Source organism: Salvelinus namaycush, chromosome 8 (genome assembly GCF_016432855.1).
Source record: "Salvelinus namaycush isolate Seneca chromosome 8, SaNama_1.0, whole genome shotgun sequence".
NCBI classification, from domain to species: Eukaryota; Metazoa; Chordata; class Actinopteri; order Salmoniformes; family Salmonidae; genus Salvelinus; species Salvelinus namaycush.
Genome location: NC_052314.1, coordinates 27,743,512 through 27,763,512, shown reverse-complemented (window position 1 = coordinate 27,763,512; position 20,001 = coordinate 27,743,512). Strand labels below are relative to the sequence as shown.

Sequence of the window (20,001 nt, the reverse complement as noted above, 5' to 3'; positions counted from 1 at the left end):
GCCGAGCAATTGCCGTACCAGGCAGTGATGCAACCAGTCAGGATGCTCTCGATGTTGCAGCTGTAGAACCTTTTGAGGATCTCAGGACCCATGCCAAATCTTTTTAGTTTCCTGAGGGGGAATAGGCTTTGTCGTTGGAGTCGTGCCTGGCCATACAGTCATGGGTGAACAGGGAGTACAGGAGGGGGCTGAGCACGTACCCCTGGGGAGCTCCAGTGTTGAGGATCAGCGTGGCAGATGTGTTGCTACCTACCCTCACCACCTGGGGGCGGCCGTCAGGAAGTTCAGGATCCAGTTGCAGAGGAAGGTGTTTAGTCCCAGGATCCTTAGCTTATTGATGAGCTTTGAGGGTACTATGGTGTTGAACTCTGAGCTGTCGTCAATGAATAGCATTCTCACATAAGTGTTCCTTTTGTCCAGGTGGGAAAGGGCAGTGTGGAGTGCAATAGAGATTGCATTATCTGTGGATCTGTTAGGGCGGTATGCAAATTGGAGTGGGTCTAGGGTTTCTGGGATAATGGTGTTGATTTGAGCCATGACCAGACTTTCAAAGCACTTCATGGCAACAGACGTGAGTGCTACGGGTCTGTAGTCATTTCGGCAGGTTGCCTTTGTGTTCTTGGGCACAGGGACTATGGTGGTCTGCTTGAAACATGTTGGTATTACAGAGTCAATCAGGGACATGTTGAAAATGTCAGTGAAGACACCTGCCAATTGGTCAGCACATGCCCGGAGCACACGTCCTGGTAATCCGTCTGACCCTGCGGCCCTGTGTATGTTGACCTGTTTAAAGGTCTTACTCACACGTCGACTACGGAGAGCGTGATCACACAGTCGTCCGGAACAGCTGATGCTCTCATGCATGCCTCAGTGTGGCTTTCCTCGAAGGGAGCATCGAAGTGATTTAGCTCGTCTGGTAGGCTCGTGTCACTGGGCAGCTCGCAGCTGTGCCTCCCTTTGTTGTCTGTAATAGTTTGCAAGCCCTGCCACATAAGACGAGCATCAGAGCCGGTGTAGTATGATTCAATCTTAGCCCTGTATTGATGCTTTGCCTGTTTGATGATTCATCGCAGGGCATAGCAGGATTTCTTGTAAGCTTCCAGGTTAGAGTCCCGCACCATGAAAGCGGCAGCTCTACCCTTTAGCTCAGTGCGGATGTTGCCTGTAATCCATGGCTTCTGGTTGGGGTATGTACGTACAGTCACTGTGGGGATGACGTCCTCGATGCACTTATTGATAAAGCCAGTGACTGATGTGGTGTACTCCTCAATGCCATCGGATGAATCCCGGAACATGTTCCAGTCTGTGATAGCAAAATAGTCCTGTAGTTTAGCATCTGCTTCATCTGACCCCTTTTTTATAGGCCGAGTCACTGGTGCTTCCTGCTTTAATTTTTGCTTGTAAGCAAGAATCAGGAGGATAGAGTTGTGGTCGGATTTACCAAATGGAGGGCGAGGGAGAGCTTTGTGCGCTTCTCTGTGTGTGGAGTACAGGTGATCTAAAAAAAAAAATCCCTCTGGTTGCACATTTAACATGTTGATAGAAATTTGGTAGAACTGATTTCAGTTTCCCTGCATTAAAGTCTCCGGCCACTAGGAGCGCCACCTCTGGGTGAGTGGTTTCCTGTTTGCTTATTTCCTTATACAGCTGACTGAGTGCGGTCTTAGTGCCAGCACCTGTCAGTGGTGGTAAATAAACAGGCACGAAAAGTATAGCTGAAAACTCTCTAGGCAAGTAGTGTGGCCTGCAATTTATCACAATATACTCTACTTCAGGCGAGCAAAATCTAGAGACTTTCTTAGATTTCGTTAACGGCAGCTTTCCCACTTGCCTTCTACGGGTCCTGACCAGGCAGCCGGATCTTTGTCCTCTGTACCTGCGTCGCTTCCTCTTGCAAATAACGGGGATGTCGGCCCTGTTGGGTGTTTGGAGAATGTCCTCAGCGTCCTCCTTGTTGTAGAAAGGAACTTTGTGTAATCCGAGGTGAGTGATCGCTGTCCCGATACCCAAAGCTCTTTTTTGCCGTAAGATACGGTTGCAGAAACATTATGTACAAAATAAGTTACAAATAACGTGAAAAAAACACATAATAGCACAATTGGTTGGGCGCCCGTAAAACTGCTGCCATTTCTTCCGGCGCCATTTTATTCCCCATTTTATTGATGCAGTGTTTATTGCAGAGGCATTTAGAATCCATTTCAGATGGATGCAGTATACAGGACGACCCTGGAGAATGAGAGGGATGGACAGAGCCATGAAGAGTAGAATGTAGAGGAGGAGGAGAAAGTGGAGGATGAACCATGATGTTCATGATGGTGATGATGAGGAGGACCATTGGGCTGTGAGTCAGAGAGAGAGAGAGAGAGAGAGAGAGAGAGAGAGAGAGAGAGAGAGAGAGAGAGAGAGAGAGAGAGAGAGAGAGAGAGAGAGAGAGAGAGAGAGAGAGAGAGAGAGAGAGAGAGAGAGAGAGAGAGAGAGAGAGAGAGAGAGAGAGAGAGAGAGAGAGAGAGAGAGAGAGAGAGAGAGAGGGATCAGAGACCGTATTATTCTCTAAGGCCGTCGTTGAGGAGGCTGTGAGAATAGATTAAATATTCATAGAATCCCTCTAGAGAAAGAAGAAGGGGGAGAGAGAGAGAGAGAGAGAGAGGGGGAGGAGGGAGAGAGAGGGGAGGGAGGGAGGGAAAGAGAAAGAAGGAGAGAGAAAGAGGGGGAGGGAGGGAGAGAGAAAGAGGGGGAGAGAGAGAGACAGGGGAGAGAGAGAGAGGGGAGGGAGAGAGAAAGAGGGGGGAGAGAGAGTGAGGTTATATAACCGGCATAGGTCTGTGTGTTAATGTGCTCTACTCCCTGGAAGCAATCTGCGGTGATGAAGAGAAAATATTGACTTTGGAAGGGAGAAATTGCAGTGTGAGTAGAACTAGGGACTGGGGCTATGGAACAAGTGAGATAGGGGGAGAGAGTGGGCCAGAGAGAGAGAAAGATGGAGAGAATGAGCAGGGAGGGAGAGATAGAACCACTGATAGGTACAGAACGATATAGATAGTGTATATAGCACACATTGTCCGAGGTAGCTGTGAGCTGGTTAGCTCTTGGCCCAGACTGTTGGCAGTATTGAACGGACACATACCAGTCCCTGCCTCCCCTATCTAATTGTCCAGTCAGGGTGTGTCTGCTACTCAGAGCTGGGAAACAGAGAGGACAACATACAGGAACAACTCTGTGTGGGAGAGGCTGAAGTTAGACCATCCCTTTGGTGACAGTGGTATTACTTTCACTCTTACACCTGGAAGCTGACACTGTGTGTTTGTGTGAAAGTGCATGGGTGCATATGTGTGTGTACCATATGAGGTTGTGGTTGTGTATTTGTGAGAATCTTAGATCTAATTTATGTGCCTGTACAGTCACTGTGTATCTGTGCAAACCCTGTGTAAAAGTGTGTGTGATGTTCTATCCACCCAAGCAATAACCTTGTAGACAATTAAATGTGAGGCTTTTCCCAAGCATACTTGGTACAGATGTGACTAATGATACAAACATAAGAAAGGATGATCAGCCAAGTGGATTCTCCCTTTCGGCTTGTAAAGCTTGTATTTGTAACCTGAGGGAGTCGAGAGCTGCTTCAACACCAAACCTCTCTACACAGTCTCTCTGGCTTCCCCGCTCTCTTCTCTTGTTTGCTTCCTCTCGCTCTCCCGCTCTCTCTCTCTATATATCTGTCTCTCTCTCTCTCTCTCTCTCTATACACTGCTCAAAAAAATAAAGGGAACACTTAAACAACACAATGTAACTCCAAGTCAATCACACTTCTGTGAAATCAAACTGTCCACTCAGGAAGCAACACTGATTGACAATAAATTTCACATGCTGTTGTGCAAATGGAATAGACAACAGGTTGAAATTATAGGCAATTAGCAAGACACCCCCAATAAAGGAGTGGTTCTGCAGGTGGTGACCACAGACCACTTCTCAGTTCCTATGCCTCCTGGCTGATGTTTTGGTCACTTTTGAATGCTGGCGGTGCTTTCACTCTAGTGATAGCATGAGACGGAGTCTACAACCCACACAAGTGGCTCAGGTAGTGCAGCTCATCCAGGATGGCACATCAATGCGAGCTGTGGCAAGAAGGTTTGCTGTGTCTGTCAGCGTAGTGTCCAGAGCATGGAGGCGTTACCAGGAGACAGGCCAGTACATCAGGAGACGTGGAGGAGGCCGTAGGAGGGCAACAACCCAGCAGCAGGACTGCTACCTCTGCCTTTGTGCAAGGAGGAGCACTGCCAGAGCCCTGCAAAATGACCTCCAGCAGGCCACAAATGTGCACGTGTCTGCTCAAACGGTCAGAAACAGACTCCATGAGGGTGGTATGAGGGCCCGACGTCCACAGGTGGGGGTTGTGCTTACAGCCCAACACCGTGCAGGACGTTTGGCATTTGCCAGAGAACACCAAGATTGGCAAATTCACCACTGGCGCCCTGTGCTCTTCACAGATGAAAGCAGGTTCACACTGAGCATGTGACAGACGTGACAGAGTCTGGAGACGCCGTGGAGAACGTTCTGCTGCCTGCAACATCCTCCAGCATGACCGGTTTGGCGGTGGGTCAGTCATGGTGTGGGGTGGCATTTCTTTGGGGGGCCGCACAGCCCTCCATGTGCTCGCCAGAGGTAGCCTGACTGCCATTAGGTACCGAGATGAGATCCTCAGACCCCTTGTGAGACCATATGCTGGTGCGGTTGGCCCTGGGTTCCTCCTAATGCAAGACAATGCTAGACCTCATGTGGTTGGAGTGTGTCAGCAGTTCCTGCAAGAGGAAGGCATTGATGCTATGGACTGGCCCGCCCGTTCCCCAGACCTGAATCCAATTGAGCACATCTGGGACATCATGTCTCGCTCCATCCACCAACGCCACGTTGCACCACAGACTGTCCAGGAGTTGGCGGATGCTTTAGTCCAGGTCTGGGAGGAGATCCCTCAGGAGACCATCCGCCACCTCATCAGGAGCATGCCCAGGCGTTGTAGGGAGGTCATACAGGCACGTGGAGGCCACACACACTACTGAGCCTCATTTTGACTTGTTTTAAGGACATTGCATCAAAGTTGGATCAGCCTGTAGTGTGGTTTTCCACTTTAACTTTGAGTGTGACTCCAAATCCAGACCTCCATGGGTTGATAAATTTGATTTCCATTGATAATTTTTGTGTGATTTTGTTGTCAGCACATTCAACTATGTAAAGAAAAAAGTATTTAATAAGAATATTTCATTCATTCAGATCTAGGATGTGTTATTTTAGTGTTCCCTTTATTTTTTTGAGCAGTGTATATATATCTGTCTCTCTCTCTCTCTCTCTCTCTCTGTTGGCCTTGCACTGCGTCTTTGAGAGATTTCCTTCTCATCATAGAAATCAGAGTATCACACTCTCTCTCTCTCTCTCTCTCTCACTCTCTCTCTCTCTCTCTCTCTCTCTCTCTCTCTCTCTCTCTCTCTCTCTCTCTCTCTATTTACCTCCTTCACTTTCTCTCTCTCTCTCTCTCTCTCTCTCTCTATTTACCTCCTTCACTCTCTCAGTGCTGGCTCTACCGCAGCTCCATCACTTGATCCCTGATGGTGAGGTTACCAGTATTAAGATCAACCGTGAGCCCTCGGAGCCCCTGGCCATCAGCATTGTGGGGGGTAACGAGACTCCCCTGGTGCGTATCCTCATCCAGGACATCTACAGGGAGGGGGTTATCGCCCGGGATGGACGCCTGCTGCCCGGGGACATTATCCTCAAGGTCAGTGTGTGTTTTTGTTTGGAGTACGGTGGAGTACTACTCGCCATGTATGTGACTGTATGTATTGTGTATTGTGTTCGAATTTGAATTACATCACAGCTATAGACCTAACATATTAATTCCAAAATGCTCTTAAGTCAATTTAGAGAAAGGTTGGCAAATAAGCTTTTATTGTTTAAAGAAATTATGAAAGAGATTGGTGTGTTTTTTCACTATCTAATCATTGGCATTGGGTTGTTCAATGACAGCCATGCATTTGTTTAAAATCTATCACTTGATGGTTTCATATTCAGAGAGACAAATAATCATGTTTATTTGCAAAATGCTACATACTGTATCCGCTTAACTCTCAGAGAAATAAGTAGTACAGCTAGGTTTTACAAAGTCAAATGTAACAAATAACTACATTTTTGATAAAGAAATGTACAAATGATACATTTTTTGACATCAATAGTATTCAAAAGTATTCAATATAGTAATATGAGATCTGTAGTGAGACAAACTCATATCAAATATACAGGACACAAATACTCCATTCTAGCTAAACAGCGTTTGGCAAAAAAATTCTAAAATCTATTAATAAAAAAATCTCAAAACAGCAATATTCAACATAGCCATGAACACAGTCCCGTGTAGCTCAGTTGGTAGAGCATGGCGCTTGCAACACCAGGGTTGTGGGTTCGATTCCCACGGGGGGCCAGTACAAAAAAAGTATGAATGTATGTACTTGTAAGTTGTTCTGGATAAGAGTGTCTGCTAAATGACTTAAATGTAAATGTAACATACCCATAAGCAATCATTTCTGATGAAAAAACACAAATGTGAACAATTTGTGGATACAATGTTTTTGGAAATAAACTCTTCAATATAACCTGCAATATAATCTGAGACTTAACTCCACCTTTACATATCTCTCCCGCTCATCTTCAGGTGAACGGCATAGACATCAGCAATGTTCCCCACTGCTACGCCCTGGCCACCCTCAAACAGCCCTGCCAGCTGCTGCGACTCACAGTGCTGAGAGAGCAGCGTCACCGCTACCGTTCGCACCCCCACGATGCGGCCGGTGGCTACCTGCCTCACGGCCTCTCCCACGGCCATCCCCTGAGGGACGACAGCATCCATGTGGTCCTGGCTAAGAGCACCCCAGAGGAGCAGCTGGGCATCAAGCTGGTGAGACAACCAGAGGGACATGGCGTCTTCATCTTCCACCTGCTGGAGGGCGGCCTGGCGGCGCACGACGGGCAGCTCAGCGTCAACGACCGCGTCCTCGCCATCAACGGACACGACCTGCGCTACGGAGCGCCTGAACACGCCGCTTTACTCATCCAGGTCAGTCTGCAGGGGTCAGGGGTAAGGGAGCATTGGTTGGTTGTCGTTTACAATTCTTGGTAATGGTGTGTGTCTGGTAGTGTGCTTGGTATGTTTCTTGGCTCTGGGTTCCTGGTATAGTATCACTATTAGTGGAGTGTGGTTCTGGTAAATTGCACTCTGTTGGCTGGCTTTGACCCCGTCCATTGCGGTTAATTGTGGTTAATTGTGGTGTGTCTGTGGTCGACTGGGTGCTGCTCTGCTGCTTGGCTGAGGCACTGCTTCCTGGTGGATGCTGGGTAATTGCGGTGGTGTGTTTCTGGTTGACTGTGGGATGTAGTTGTGCTCTCTGGGTTCTTATCTGAGGAGACTGGCTGGCTCTTGAGGGTCTCTGAGGACTCAAGATGGCTGCTCACATCAGGCTGTTTCTGTCAGATATTAAGAACTGGCGGGAAACCAATTAAATGAGTCCAATTAAGGCAATTACAAGCTGGACTGGGTAATTTAGGAGTCAGCTCTGCTCCACAGAGAACACAGTCACTCTCAAAAGAGCAACTCTGAAGGCTGAGCTGCTGCGTGTGTGTGCGCTTGAATGTGTAATATGCGCGCGTGTGTGCGCATGCGCCTGTGAGTGTGTGCAAGTTCATACGAGTGAATGAGGGAGTGAATGAGGGAGTGAGTGAGTCATTGTGTGAGTGGGTGGACAACACAGAGTAATAAAGAGACTGAGTGAAAGAAGCTGGAGGAAAAGGCTGTAGAGAGGGGAGTCATACAGACGAGGAAGAAAAATGAGGAGTTTAAAGTTGGAAAAGGGGTAGTGAGAGAAGGAGGGCTGCAAAAAGACTGCAGTGTTCTTAGAGACCGAAGAGAAAATGACCTGACTACTAATCTATGATCTATGGAGCAGCTCTGTCTCAGCAGGATGGGGTTCTAATGGGAGGATAAGAGTGTCACACACACACACCATCCTGAACAGATTTACTCACATATACTGTAGTCTACCCACTCCTGGGGGGGTGTTAGAGTCACAGCCAGGCTGCTTCCTGAAGAAAGTAAAGGGTGAAATGGACATGTGTGTGTGTGTGTGTGTGTGTGTGAGTGAGAGTGATTTGTAACAGAGCATCTGTTTATTATGTGGATTAACCTATCGGGGGTAATAAAATGTTTGATATATTTTACTGCCTGGCCAAGCTCTCTGTGGGGGATTCTTTCCCTAGAGCTCTCTTCAGGGGGTGGTAGGAGAGGGTAGAGAATGTCAACAGGAAATAGCTCATACTCTACCCCCAACACAGCATCTGGGAAGAGCAAGATGGGCCTGTTTGAACAGCTATGCACTCTTAGAGAAAAGGGTTCTAAAAGGGTTCTTCGGCTGTCACCATAGGAGCACCATTTTTGGTTCAGGTAAAAACATTTTTGGTTCCAGGTAGAACCCTCTGTGGAAAGGGTTCTCCATGGAACCCCAAAACGGGTTCTTCAAATGGATCTCCTATGGGGACAGCCAAATAACCCTTTTAGGTTCTAGATACAGTAGCAGTGTATTTTCTGTGTCTGGGTCTAGTTACGTAGCAGTGAGAGTTGTTTTTAAGGACTTGTCTGGATCAACTTTACTGAAGCTGTGTTCAGTGAGTTTCTATGAGAGCTTAACCATGATATTCTTCTTGAGTTTGCTCTTCTTAATGCATTGCTCTGTGTGTCTGTCTGGGTCTGAGCTTGGTTGTCTATCTGGTTGTCTCCTGTAGGCAAGTGAGGAGCGGGTCCACTTCATTGTTTCTCGTCAGATCTGTCTGCCTAACCCTGACATCCTGCAGGAGGCTCCATGGGGCATGGAAGGCCCCCCACCATACTCTCCAGTGGACATGGAACACACGCTACTGGTGAGCAATGCATGACGTATGTACGAGCATATGCACACAGACACACACACAAACAAACACAAATACGCCAGACACTGCTTTGATTGAGGAGCTTTTCTTCAGGTTGGACACACACGTTCACGTACTGTACGTAGGGCTCTATTCAACATCAGCGTTACACCGGGATTTAAATTTAAAGGCAATGTCCCCGCTTTAGCAGAGACTGCGTTCACCGTAAACGCTGCAGATGTCGGCTCAATCAGAAATGACCTTTACATTTCTATTACGCAATCAGTAACGCTTCAGCAACACAGATTGCATAGAGCCCTTATACACACACACGCACATTTCGCTACACTCGCATTAACATCTGCTAACCATGTGTGTGTGACCAATAACATTTGATTTGATTTGACACACACACACACAAAAAAAAACATACTTTGTTTTCCTGCCTCTTCTTCTCATGCTAAATATTACATTTAATGTGAAAATGATCCTGAGCCGTGTTATTCCTCCATCAAAGAGGAGTGTGTCATCCCGAGTTGTGTCAGAGTGTTCCGCTCCTCTCAGAGAGCCATTACGCCGTCCGGAGCAGCCGCCTCTCTCTCTCTCTTTCTCTCTCTCTGAGCTTATTATCCCTGAAGAAAACATCGCCACCAACCTACAGGATTCACACCCCCTCCACTGACACGCTAAAACAGGATTTTCTCCAACTCATTATTGGAGCTGACAACTTCCCTTATTCTAATAATGATTAACTTCACAGCTCTCACCTCACGTTCTAGATTTGAAGTTGTAATTCTCACAGACACACTGTTAAAAGTAGAGAATGTGTGACGGCGGAATCGTACCGTATTCTTCAGATAAAGACCTTGGCATCAAAGCTAGTAGAGAGAGAACGAGGCTGTAATAAGAAGAACCCCGCAGCGAAAGCAGGGAGCAACAATAACAATGTATTATTGTTCTGAGAAAAGCCCAGTCACCTCCAGCAGGACTATAGATCATATTTAGACTAAATCTCACCAGGCCTTTATATTGTGTTTTAATATTGAAACACAGTAATGAAGTTGGCTCCTACTGGATGTGTGTGTGTGTCTGTTGTAGGCGCTCTAGGGCCGTCAGCAATCCTAGTTTTACTGGAAAACAGGACCGTACACTCCTTTAATCTGAACACAGGCGCATTCACAGAGATATACAATTACAACTACAGAAACAGACATATACGCACACACACACACACACACACTCTTACATCATACACCCATTTATGCCTTGCACACGCATACACCACCGTGTGCAGTACTGGTCAGTGCTTGTGACAGCTGTGGTTAGTGTAGTGTCCTGGGGTAGTCATGGCATGTGACTTGAGGGTCAGAAATGTGTGAGTGCAGCACATTAGAGAAGCAGCACAGGCCACATCACATCAACCCCAATGTGTCCATGTTTTACTTACACTACTCTACTCTCCCTGATTCACACACGTACACTCACATACACACTTTGTACAGTACAGATGCCGGATCTTCATTTTTTTCACTGTTTTGTCGCATACAAAATGTCCTGCGAATCGAGAAATTCTAATGAGCCTGGTGATTTCGACACTGAAAACCTGCAGTTCTCTTTCTTTCTATGCCGGAGCAGTCTTGTCAGTTGGACCAGTGCCAGCTATCAAAATCATCCAATCACTCTCGCGCGCACAAAACACTAAAAGCACCAGACAGAATATGAATAAATGTCGTACTGCTACTGTAGGCCTATATGTCCTGTTACTGCAACATTCAAATGTACAAAAATGTATCTAAAATGCAACCGTACAGATCAACAACCCTCGTTTTATATAGCTTAATAACACAAGATAGACATTGGTCTCCACTACGACATAGGACAAGTGTCAAGTGTGTCCAAAATGCAGCCGTACAGTAGGCTGCTACACCTAAACTAAACTCTACTCTAGCCTATCAAAACACGAGTTTCCATTCATACAAAGTGTTAGGTAAATTGCCACAGTAGATTTGCCGTGGTAAATGAGGAAATACTTGATTTCTATTGTATAGAATGCTTGTCAAATAGATAAATCGCCCTAAGTTGTTCCGATGATAAGACGAACCAGAGGCCAAACATATCTTGAAAGACTTTGGTTGCAAGCAGGACTAAGGTAACACCAACGTTATATTTTAGGGAGCGGTAATGAGGTGACCAATAATGGTTGCAATTGAGTTCAGCTGTGCAGGTGAATTTAGCACGTATTGATGGTTTAATGAGACATCAGCTGGCGATAACCTAGTGCCATCGATGGTTGCAATAGGCCTCTTGTTATTTGATTAATGCTGCTTTCACGTGCTAGTCGGAACAAGGAACGTGGCATATATTCCAATACATTCTGTAGGCTAACCTGTGGCCCATCAGCTGATTTACAGGCCTACTGTAAAACAATACATTTTCCTCCAGTGTGGATGCCCACCCACGTTGTATAGTAAGGCTATGTATACTGAACAAAAATATAAACGCAACAAAAAGTAAAGTGTAAAGTGTTGGTCCCATGTTTCATGAGCTAAACTAAAAGATCTCTGAAATTTTCCATACACACAAAAAGCTTATTTCTCCCCCCAAAAAATGCACAAAAGAATTTGTTTGCATCCCTGTTAGTGAGCTTTTTGACGCCGGATTCAAAACTTCAAGTTTTTCAATTTAAATTATTATACAAAATTCTTGCAAACAATATAATGTTATATATATTGGGGATACGCTCATCCTAGCTCTGCAGATTTCACTGCAAAGAGACAGAATCATTAGATCCCTTGTTTTGATGCTGCGTATATGTACTGTAGCTTGTTCTTGGTTGCAGGTTCAGGAATGGCTGAAGAGTTGCAACATTTACTTAGAGCTAACTCCACAAATAGCACTGCTGGCTGATTGGAAAAGTCACAGTCAAACGATGAATAATATAATACTCTTAGGAAAAAATTGTATCTTTAATTTACAATATGAAGAAACTATGAGAATAGAAAGGTTCAGGACTTTTTGTGAAACAGCACAGTGGAGAAATATATGGCAGCTAGAAATCAAAACTGGATGGTCTTCAGAGATGGGAGGGGACAAAAAACAAACAAAAGATAACTAATGTATAATATACTGTGTCTGTAAAATGTATATAGTATGTATAAGCTGGAAGTAGAAGCCTAAGTGTTGTCCTTTAGTTTACTCCAATTAGGGGAGGGGTGGTCGGGTTAGGGGAAAATATTAAAATAATATTAAAATTAAAAGAATATATATATTTACCAAAAAAGATATATGGCATTTGGAAATGATGCAGACAATTACATTGATAGAAGCCACAATCTATGCTGAAAATATAAACGCAACATGTAAAGTGTTGGTCCCATGTTTCATGAGTTGAAATAAAAAATCCCAGAAATGTTCCATACGCACAAAAAGCTTATTTCTCTCAGATTTTGTGCACAAATGTGTTTACCTTCCTGTTAATGAGCATTTCTCATTTGCCAAGATAATCCATCCCCCTGACAGGTGTGACATATCAAGAAGCTGATTAAACAGCATGATCATTACACACCTTTAGCTGGGGACAATAAAAGGCCACTTTAAAATCTGCAATATTAAAGCTGATCTAAACCCTTAAAACATTATTATAATAATACGATAAAAAAACAGCGCTTTCAGCTGCCCCTGGTTGTGATTTTTAAATATGTCATATTTTCCTCCTTCAATGAAATGGGTCAAATTATGATCCGACATCTGTAAATACACTCTCTCGCTTCCACAAACCACAACTATTCTAAATAATCCTGAACATCAAACACTGTACTTAGCCTTACACACTAAACTTCAACGCTTAAAACACAAGAAAACACATTCGGCAGAAACAAACAACACAATAAACACTATATAGTGAATACACATCTATTTCAGTGTAACCATTCAACACATTTCTCACGTTGCACCACTCCCCTCTTACAGGACTCATGTGAGAAGCCGGCGTGTTATGAGAAGACGGTGACGCTGTCCAAGGAGCCCCATCACTCCCTGGGGATGACGGTAGCAGGGGGTATGTCCTCCCGCGGCTGGGATCTCCCGGTCTACGTCACTAACGTGGACCCAAACGGAGTAGTGGGACAGGAGGGATCCATCCGCAAAGGTACAGCCTGGTGACAAACCTTCTACTGTACAACACACACAGTCTCTCACACACACACTCCAACACTCCAACAGTCCCACACACACCCACAGAGTCCACCACACACTCGCACAATACACACTCACACACTCTCACTCAGTCATACGGTAGATTAAAATCCAATGTTCCGGGAAGGGAGTTTAGCTCATATTTCCTTGAATTGCTCCAATATTGGCATGATAGTTTAGTTTCTCTGTTCCGTGCAGTCCCTGCTGGTCACCACGATTCCAGAGTTGGTACTGCAGACGGGCTTCATCTGTCATGAGTTGTGTGTGTGTGACTTGTCCCTTGTGTAGAACAGACTGATTGAGATAAACAGTCAGACTCGTGCTTAATTACCAAGGTTATTTATCCAACAGGAAACACAGGGGTAGTGCTGCGGATCAGGGCTCGCCAAATTGAGTCTAACACACATACACGCACCTCAAATTTGATTAAGTAAGTTCCAGAGGAAGTGACAGGTTGCACTTTATCAGCTCATTATACAAAACCAGTCAGCTCTGAAATAGACAAACAGACGCACTCCCAAAATGATTGGATACACTTGTGGCAGGCCTGTTATGGCTATGTACTGCAGTGTGTGAAAGTATAGTTGTGTTTCCGGGTGTGTGGGATGTCAGAACATCTGAGGGAGCTCTCTGTGCAGGGCCAGACATCAAAGGGCAGTGGAGGCATTTAAACCCAGAACCTGCTGCTGATCCTAGGGATCCGCCTCAGAAAACCACAGTACAGAGAGACCAGACAAGACCCCGCTCTACCTGTCTGTCTGTCTGTCTGTCTGTCTGTCTGTCTGTCTGTCTGTCTGTCTGTCTGTCTGTCTGTCTGTCTGTCTGTCTGTCTGTCTGTCTGTCTGAACACACATTCCCCTACATCTGTGTGTGTGTGACTAGCTAGGTTTCCATCCAATTGGTGACAGATTTTCATGCGAATATTCTAAAATCTGCATAAAGAAAATATGTGTACTTTCCTTGTTGCCGATAGAAAGTGCGTGATGACGTAGCGCACACAAAATGTACTTTTTCCACTTAAGTGTTCATGTACCGAATAGAAATCGATGTGTTTCCGTTAAATAGCGACTGTGCCTACTCTGGTCTTGACACGTGTGCTCTAGCAGCTAGCAGATACAGTGTGGGGAGGCTAGTCTACATGATGACATTGTTATTGATGAGAGCGAGAATATTTTTACTTGTCAAACGGCAGTCAAGCATTGATCATCATGACACTAGAATAAGACCCTAGGTATTTACTAAAAAGCAGCATCAAAATCCTCACACAGTGCACTTTCACCATCCTGTTTTTATTTAACCAGGCTAGTCAATTTAGAACAAATTCTTGCTTACAATGATGGCCTGGCATGATGAAAAAGGCCTCCTGTTGGGACGGGGGCTGGGCTTATAAAAACAAAACAAAAAAACCCTGATGTTAGACAAAACAGACAACACAGACAGAAAACACTGGCAACAGCACAAATACAACAGCAAACAGACAATGGATGAGTGTGTGAGTGCAGGCAAACTGAAGTTGAACTGCTGCCACTTGTATAGGGCACAGTGTCATCCGCATACAAATGTATATCAGCTGTCTCAGTATGTCTCCCAATGTTGGTGATATAGTTAATAAACAACGGGGGTTCTAAAATGTATCCTTGCAGCACCCCGAGCACAACTCTACTGTGTCCGACTTACATCTGACAACACACTGGGTTCGATTTGACAGGTAGTTCACAAACCACTCCAGAGCATGACACACTTCTATCTCTGCACCAAGACGGTATGGTCCACAGTGTCAAACGCCTTTGACAAGTCTATGAATACAGATACACAATTCCGCTTCCTATCCAGGGTACATTTAACATCATTCAAAACCTTCAAAGTTGTGAAGTTCATCATAACTTATTTCATCTGTAGCCTGATAAACTGCATGCTTTCCCAAGTCGTAGTGGGAAGAGCACACACTAGGAGGGTGCTGACATGGCCATTCTCGTATTCGTAATTGTATCCGTAAATTGACAGTTGATAGTTGGATCGGATGATACTTGTGATCGGAAAAAACGTAAATGTTTTAATATGCCTAAGTAGATGTTGGAAAAATACCTCCATGCACCTTATAGACCTTTATAAGCTACATATTAGGATCCGCAGTGTCTATGTGTCCTCAATATGCAGCGGGCAGACAAGTTTGCTATCTGTTAGAATGCACGTCGGCATTTCATATTTTTCCCCTACCCTCGCCCCGCTTGTTAGATATTATGCACATTGATAGCTTGATAGAAAACGTCCTTGCTATTTGATTTATCATAGTAGCAGGTTACCAGGAGGCAGCAGCAGTCTGAATTATCACACCGAAACAGAGAAGCGAAAGTGATCGGGTGAAATTATGATGCGAGTGGACATAGAAATACAGCTCCACTCTATCTAATCAGAGCAGCAGATTCAACGTAGAGACTGCCCTTCTCTTTACAGACAGGAAAACTAGCCACTTGAGTTACTTAGAAAACGCAGCACCTCACCTGACTCACTGACATGAGAAAGATGCTTGCGTGCTGGCACCCTTATTACAAAAATATACTCTGATCATAATCGTATCCAGAAAATTGCCCATATCCGTTACAATACTCGTTTTGTCCGACTACTCGGCACACCTTTACCACACATCATATCATCGTGTGACTCCAAGTTCACTTCGATATGATGGTTATTATATAATTATTTGCGATTCCACCACCATTCACAGATAATCCATTTGACAGACACCAAAAGATCCCACCATGTCGGACGAACAAATTATCTGTCGCCGTTCATCAAATTGTACTGAAACGACCGGTTTCCATCTCAGCCGTCGTGATTTCTCTTTTACAGTATGACTTTACTCGCATAAAAACTGTGGATGGAAATGTGGTTTATGTGTGAGGAGAGTGAGGAAGTGTGTATGATATTCAGTGTGGTTATACCATGACCTTTATCAAAGGCCTGATTCTGAGAGTGTATTCCCATGCATATCAGTTATGTGAATATGTTTGTGTATACAGCTGTCTACATAAGAATTATCCCAATTTCAACTGAGTGTATCTGCATAGTGCATCCTAATCAAAGGAGTGGATGTTGTCCTTTGAGTAAGCCTCCTCTCCAGATGGCAGCTGGCTGTGCAGTGCTGTACTGTCCAAGCCCACCTTGATTATCAGGGAGGTATTGTGCAGGTGGCTCTTTGTTCCCACTGTTTTGTGTTCCTGCGGGAGGTGATTGAATATTCAAATAGGCAGACGAGACAAGTCCTTGTCCCTGGGAAGTTTTGCTTTTGAAAGATGTCAGAATGGACAGTAGTCGGGGCAACACTGTGCTGAGTGGCTGTGCTGAGTGGTACTGTGTTCTGTCCTCCCATCTCTATGCAGGTGACATCCTGCTGAATGTGAACGGGCTGGACCTGACAGGGGTGACGCGGGGCGAGGCTGTGGCCAACCTGAAGAACACCACCTCCCCTGTGGTGCTCAAGGTCCTGGAGATGAGGCCTTCAGAGGAAATCCAGCCAGAGTGCCCCTCGCCCCCCTGCCTCTCACCCTCGCCCACTGACAGCACCAAGCAGAGCCTCGCCACGCTGCCACACACCGATGACTACTCCCCATTGTGGGTGTCATGGCTGCAGTTGCCCAGGTGAGTGGCAGTACCCCACCAGCTAGCATCTCTCCTCCCTTCTCTGAAGAATGCTAATTATACACACTACACTCCAAGGTTTAGAACTCAGTCTGAACACGGTGGTACTGTTGCCCAGACACCAATAGCCACTTGTTTGACAGACCAACATACAGTGCCTTCAGAAAGTTTTTGTACCCCTTGACTTATTCCACAGTGTGTTGTGTTACAGCCTGAATAAAACATTTATTCAATTTTTCTCACAAGACCCCATAATGAAAAAAGGAAAATATGTTTTTTGAAATGTTAGCAAATGTATTGAAAATTACATAAAGAAATGTATTCACTCCCCTTTGCTATGACACTCTAAATTGAGCTCAGGTGCATCCAATTACAACTTCATTGGAGTCCACCTGTGGCCAATTCAATAGTTTGGACATAATTTAGAAAGAAACACACCCATCTATATAAGGTCCCACAGTTGACAGTGCATGTCAGGATGCCCTGGTGACCGTTAGTACAGAGATAGTATCAAGGCGCAAGGCGAGACCCAGATGCAGACACAGGAGGCAGATGGTTGGAGTCTTACAATGTTTATTAATCCAAAAGGGGTAGGCAAGAGAATGGTCGTGGACCGGCAAAAAAGTCAAAACCAGATCAGAGTCCAGGAGGTACAGAGTGGCAGACAGGCTCATGGTCAAGGCAGGCAGAATGGTCAGGCAGGCAGGTACCAAGTCCAGAAACAGGCAAGGGTCGTCCGTGGCTGTTTCCGAAACCAAGTGTAGATGTGGACATGATTGAGGGCAGGAGAGAATGGGGTGAGATGGTGTGTGGAGAGATATATAGAATCAGTTGTATTTGTTTTTAAGGATATATACAGATGGTTCAAAGGAGCCAATCAGTGGTAGGGTGGGGGCAGGGGTGTATATCAGTGGCGGTCGGTGCCATTTCAGATGAGGGAGGACACATTTTTTTCATGAGCATGGCCTTATTTCTATTACAGCATGTTGGATGACTGTTATTCATATTCCATTCACCCAGTTAAATGTAACAGTGATAGGTTTAGGCTACTACATGATACTCAAATGTTCCCTATACCCATCATGAGGTTGCTACAACCTAGTCTACGAATGAACGTTTACAACGTAGGTGCACACAGGTCGAAAGACACATTTGGGTGTAATCATTAGTCCAACAGTTGCAAACGAGAGTTTCTATTGGACAAATTCAGTTATGTTTATCCCTGTTTTGTTCCATTTGCTTCTGTTTAAGACAATTTTTTCAACAGAATCGGTGGAATGAGTACACCCCTGATCACGCGTAAACACAGTTCAGTTTCATAGCAGCCATGTTGTATTCCTTCTCGCATCTACGTTATACGCTCTCCTCCTTTCACCTCTTCCCGTTGGTTGTGGACTTCAATGCCCAAGACATCAGCTGTATGTGACCATGCGAAAAAACCTTTCCAGGCCAAACTGCTACACACAGCCTACATACTGTAGTTGTCACCATATTACCTAAAGTCAGGGTTGGGGAGAAAGGGATTACATGTAAGGGATTACATTCTTTTTACTGTAATCCGTTACCAGCTAAAATATTGTAATACAGATTATTTTGAAAAATGATGATTACTTCAAGGATTACTATTAAATTCAGAAATTATATTTGCGATTTGAATGTCCTTGAGAAAACAGAAGTGACTCTCTCTCCATTTCTGTCTTGCTTCTCCTTCATTTAGGAAGAAATTCATTTGTTCAAAACTGTTCAACTATTTTCTTTCTCTCTCTTTGAGTCAACTACTCATCACATTTTATGCAGTGCTAGCTAGCTGTAGCTTATGCTTTCAGTACTAGATTAATTATGTGATCCTTTGATTGGGTGGACATGTCAGTTCATGCTGCAAGAGCTCTGATAGGTTTGAGGACGTCCTCCGGAAGTTGTCATAATTACTGTGTAGGTCTATGAAATGTGGTGAGGACCATGAGCCTCCTAGGTTTTGTATTGAAGTCAATGTACCCAGAGGAGGACGAAAGCTAGATGTCCTCCGGCTACACCATGGTGCTACCCTACAGAGTGTTGTTGAGGCTACTGTAGACCTTCTTAGAAAAATAGTGTTTTGATCAATTATTTGTTGACGTGATTATATTTAGTATAGTTTTAACTAGGATAACTTTTTTAATGTTTTAAAATGTAAAAATGTATGAAATTCACAAAGGAGGTTGGTCCCTCCCCTTCCTCCTCTGAGGAGCCTCCACTGGTGTATATCCCAGATTTAAATGTTAGATTATGTAAGCGGTTAAATGATTATATGTCAGTGTATGCGGGCGAGTTGATGGCCATGATTATAGGTTTGAGATGGGTGGAGGAGGTGAAACCACTCAGTGTTGATCTGGTCTGATTCGGCTGCAGTGTTGAGTAGTAGTGTTACAACGGGCAGACCGGATAGGGGAGACTTGTTTGTGGAGATGATGGTGCTGTTAATGGGATTGGAGAGGATGGGAGTGGTGGTAAGCTTTTGCTGGGTTCAAGCCCATGTGGGTGTGGAGAGTAATGAGAAGGCCGATGTGGTGGCTAAGAGTGCTGTGAGGAGAGAGGGGGTAGATATTCAGGTCACACTGGGATGTAGGAGAGAGGAAGTTGTGTGGAGTAAGACGATGGTTTAAGCACACAGGTTTGAATGCCACATTGTGGATGATAGGGATACCTGAAACAGGTCTGTGTGATGAGTGTTTAGTGGAGGAAACGGTGGAGCATGCGTTTCTATTTCTATTTCTATGACGTAGATATGGAGAGTGTGTGAAAGGGTTAGAGAGGCTGGGCGGGGTTAGGGTTTAGGTGGTGCAGTGGCGGGGAGAGAAGTGGTATCTAGGGCTATGTTTTACTTTCTTAGAAAAACAGGGCTAATGAAGATCATTTCATGTAGGTAGGCCGTCACTGGCCTCACACTCCAGTACAGAAGATGGCGGTGTATGTACCTAAAAAGTTGGATGTGATCAACTAACCAAATCCCAAAGGTGAAGTGCACGTCAGAGCAGAAACTATACTATGAAGTCCAAGGAACTGTCCGTATATCTCTGAGATAGAATTGTAATGAGGCATAGATTTGGGAAAGGGTATAAAACAATTGATATAGTGTTGAAAGTTACCAAGAGCACAATGGTCTCTGTCATTGGGTATTGGAAAAACAAGCAACTACACACGCTGCCTAGAGCTGGTCGTCCGACTAAATTGAGCAACCGGACAAGAAGGACC

At 44.9% G+C, this 20,001-nt stretch overlaps 1 protein-coding gene across 1 annotated transcript in view; it reads left to right on the top strand.

Moving 5' to 3' along the window:
• lnx1 (ligand of numb-protein X 1) overlaps nucleotides 1-20,001 on the top strand; it is a 48,884-nt gene that overhangs the window by 25,716 nt on the left and 3,167 nt on the right. The window contains exons 4-8 of the mRNA XM_038999576.1: nucleotides 5,559-5,764; nucleotides 6,695-7,096; nucleotides 8,815-8,949; nucleotides 12,907-13,084; nucleotides 16,512-16,770. Coding sequence (XP_038855504.1) covers nucleotides 5,559-5,764; nucleotides 6,695-7,096; nucleotides 8,815-8,949; nucleotides 12,907-13,084; nucleotides 16,512-16,770 — 1,180 coding nt within the window. The remainder of the gene's footprint in view (nucleotides 1-5,558; nucleotides 5,765-6,694; nucleotides 7,097-8,814; nucleotides 8,950-12,906; nucleotides 13,085-16,511; nucleotides 16,771-20,001) is intronic.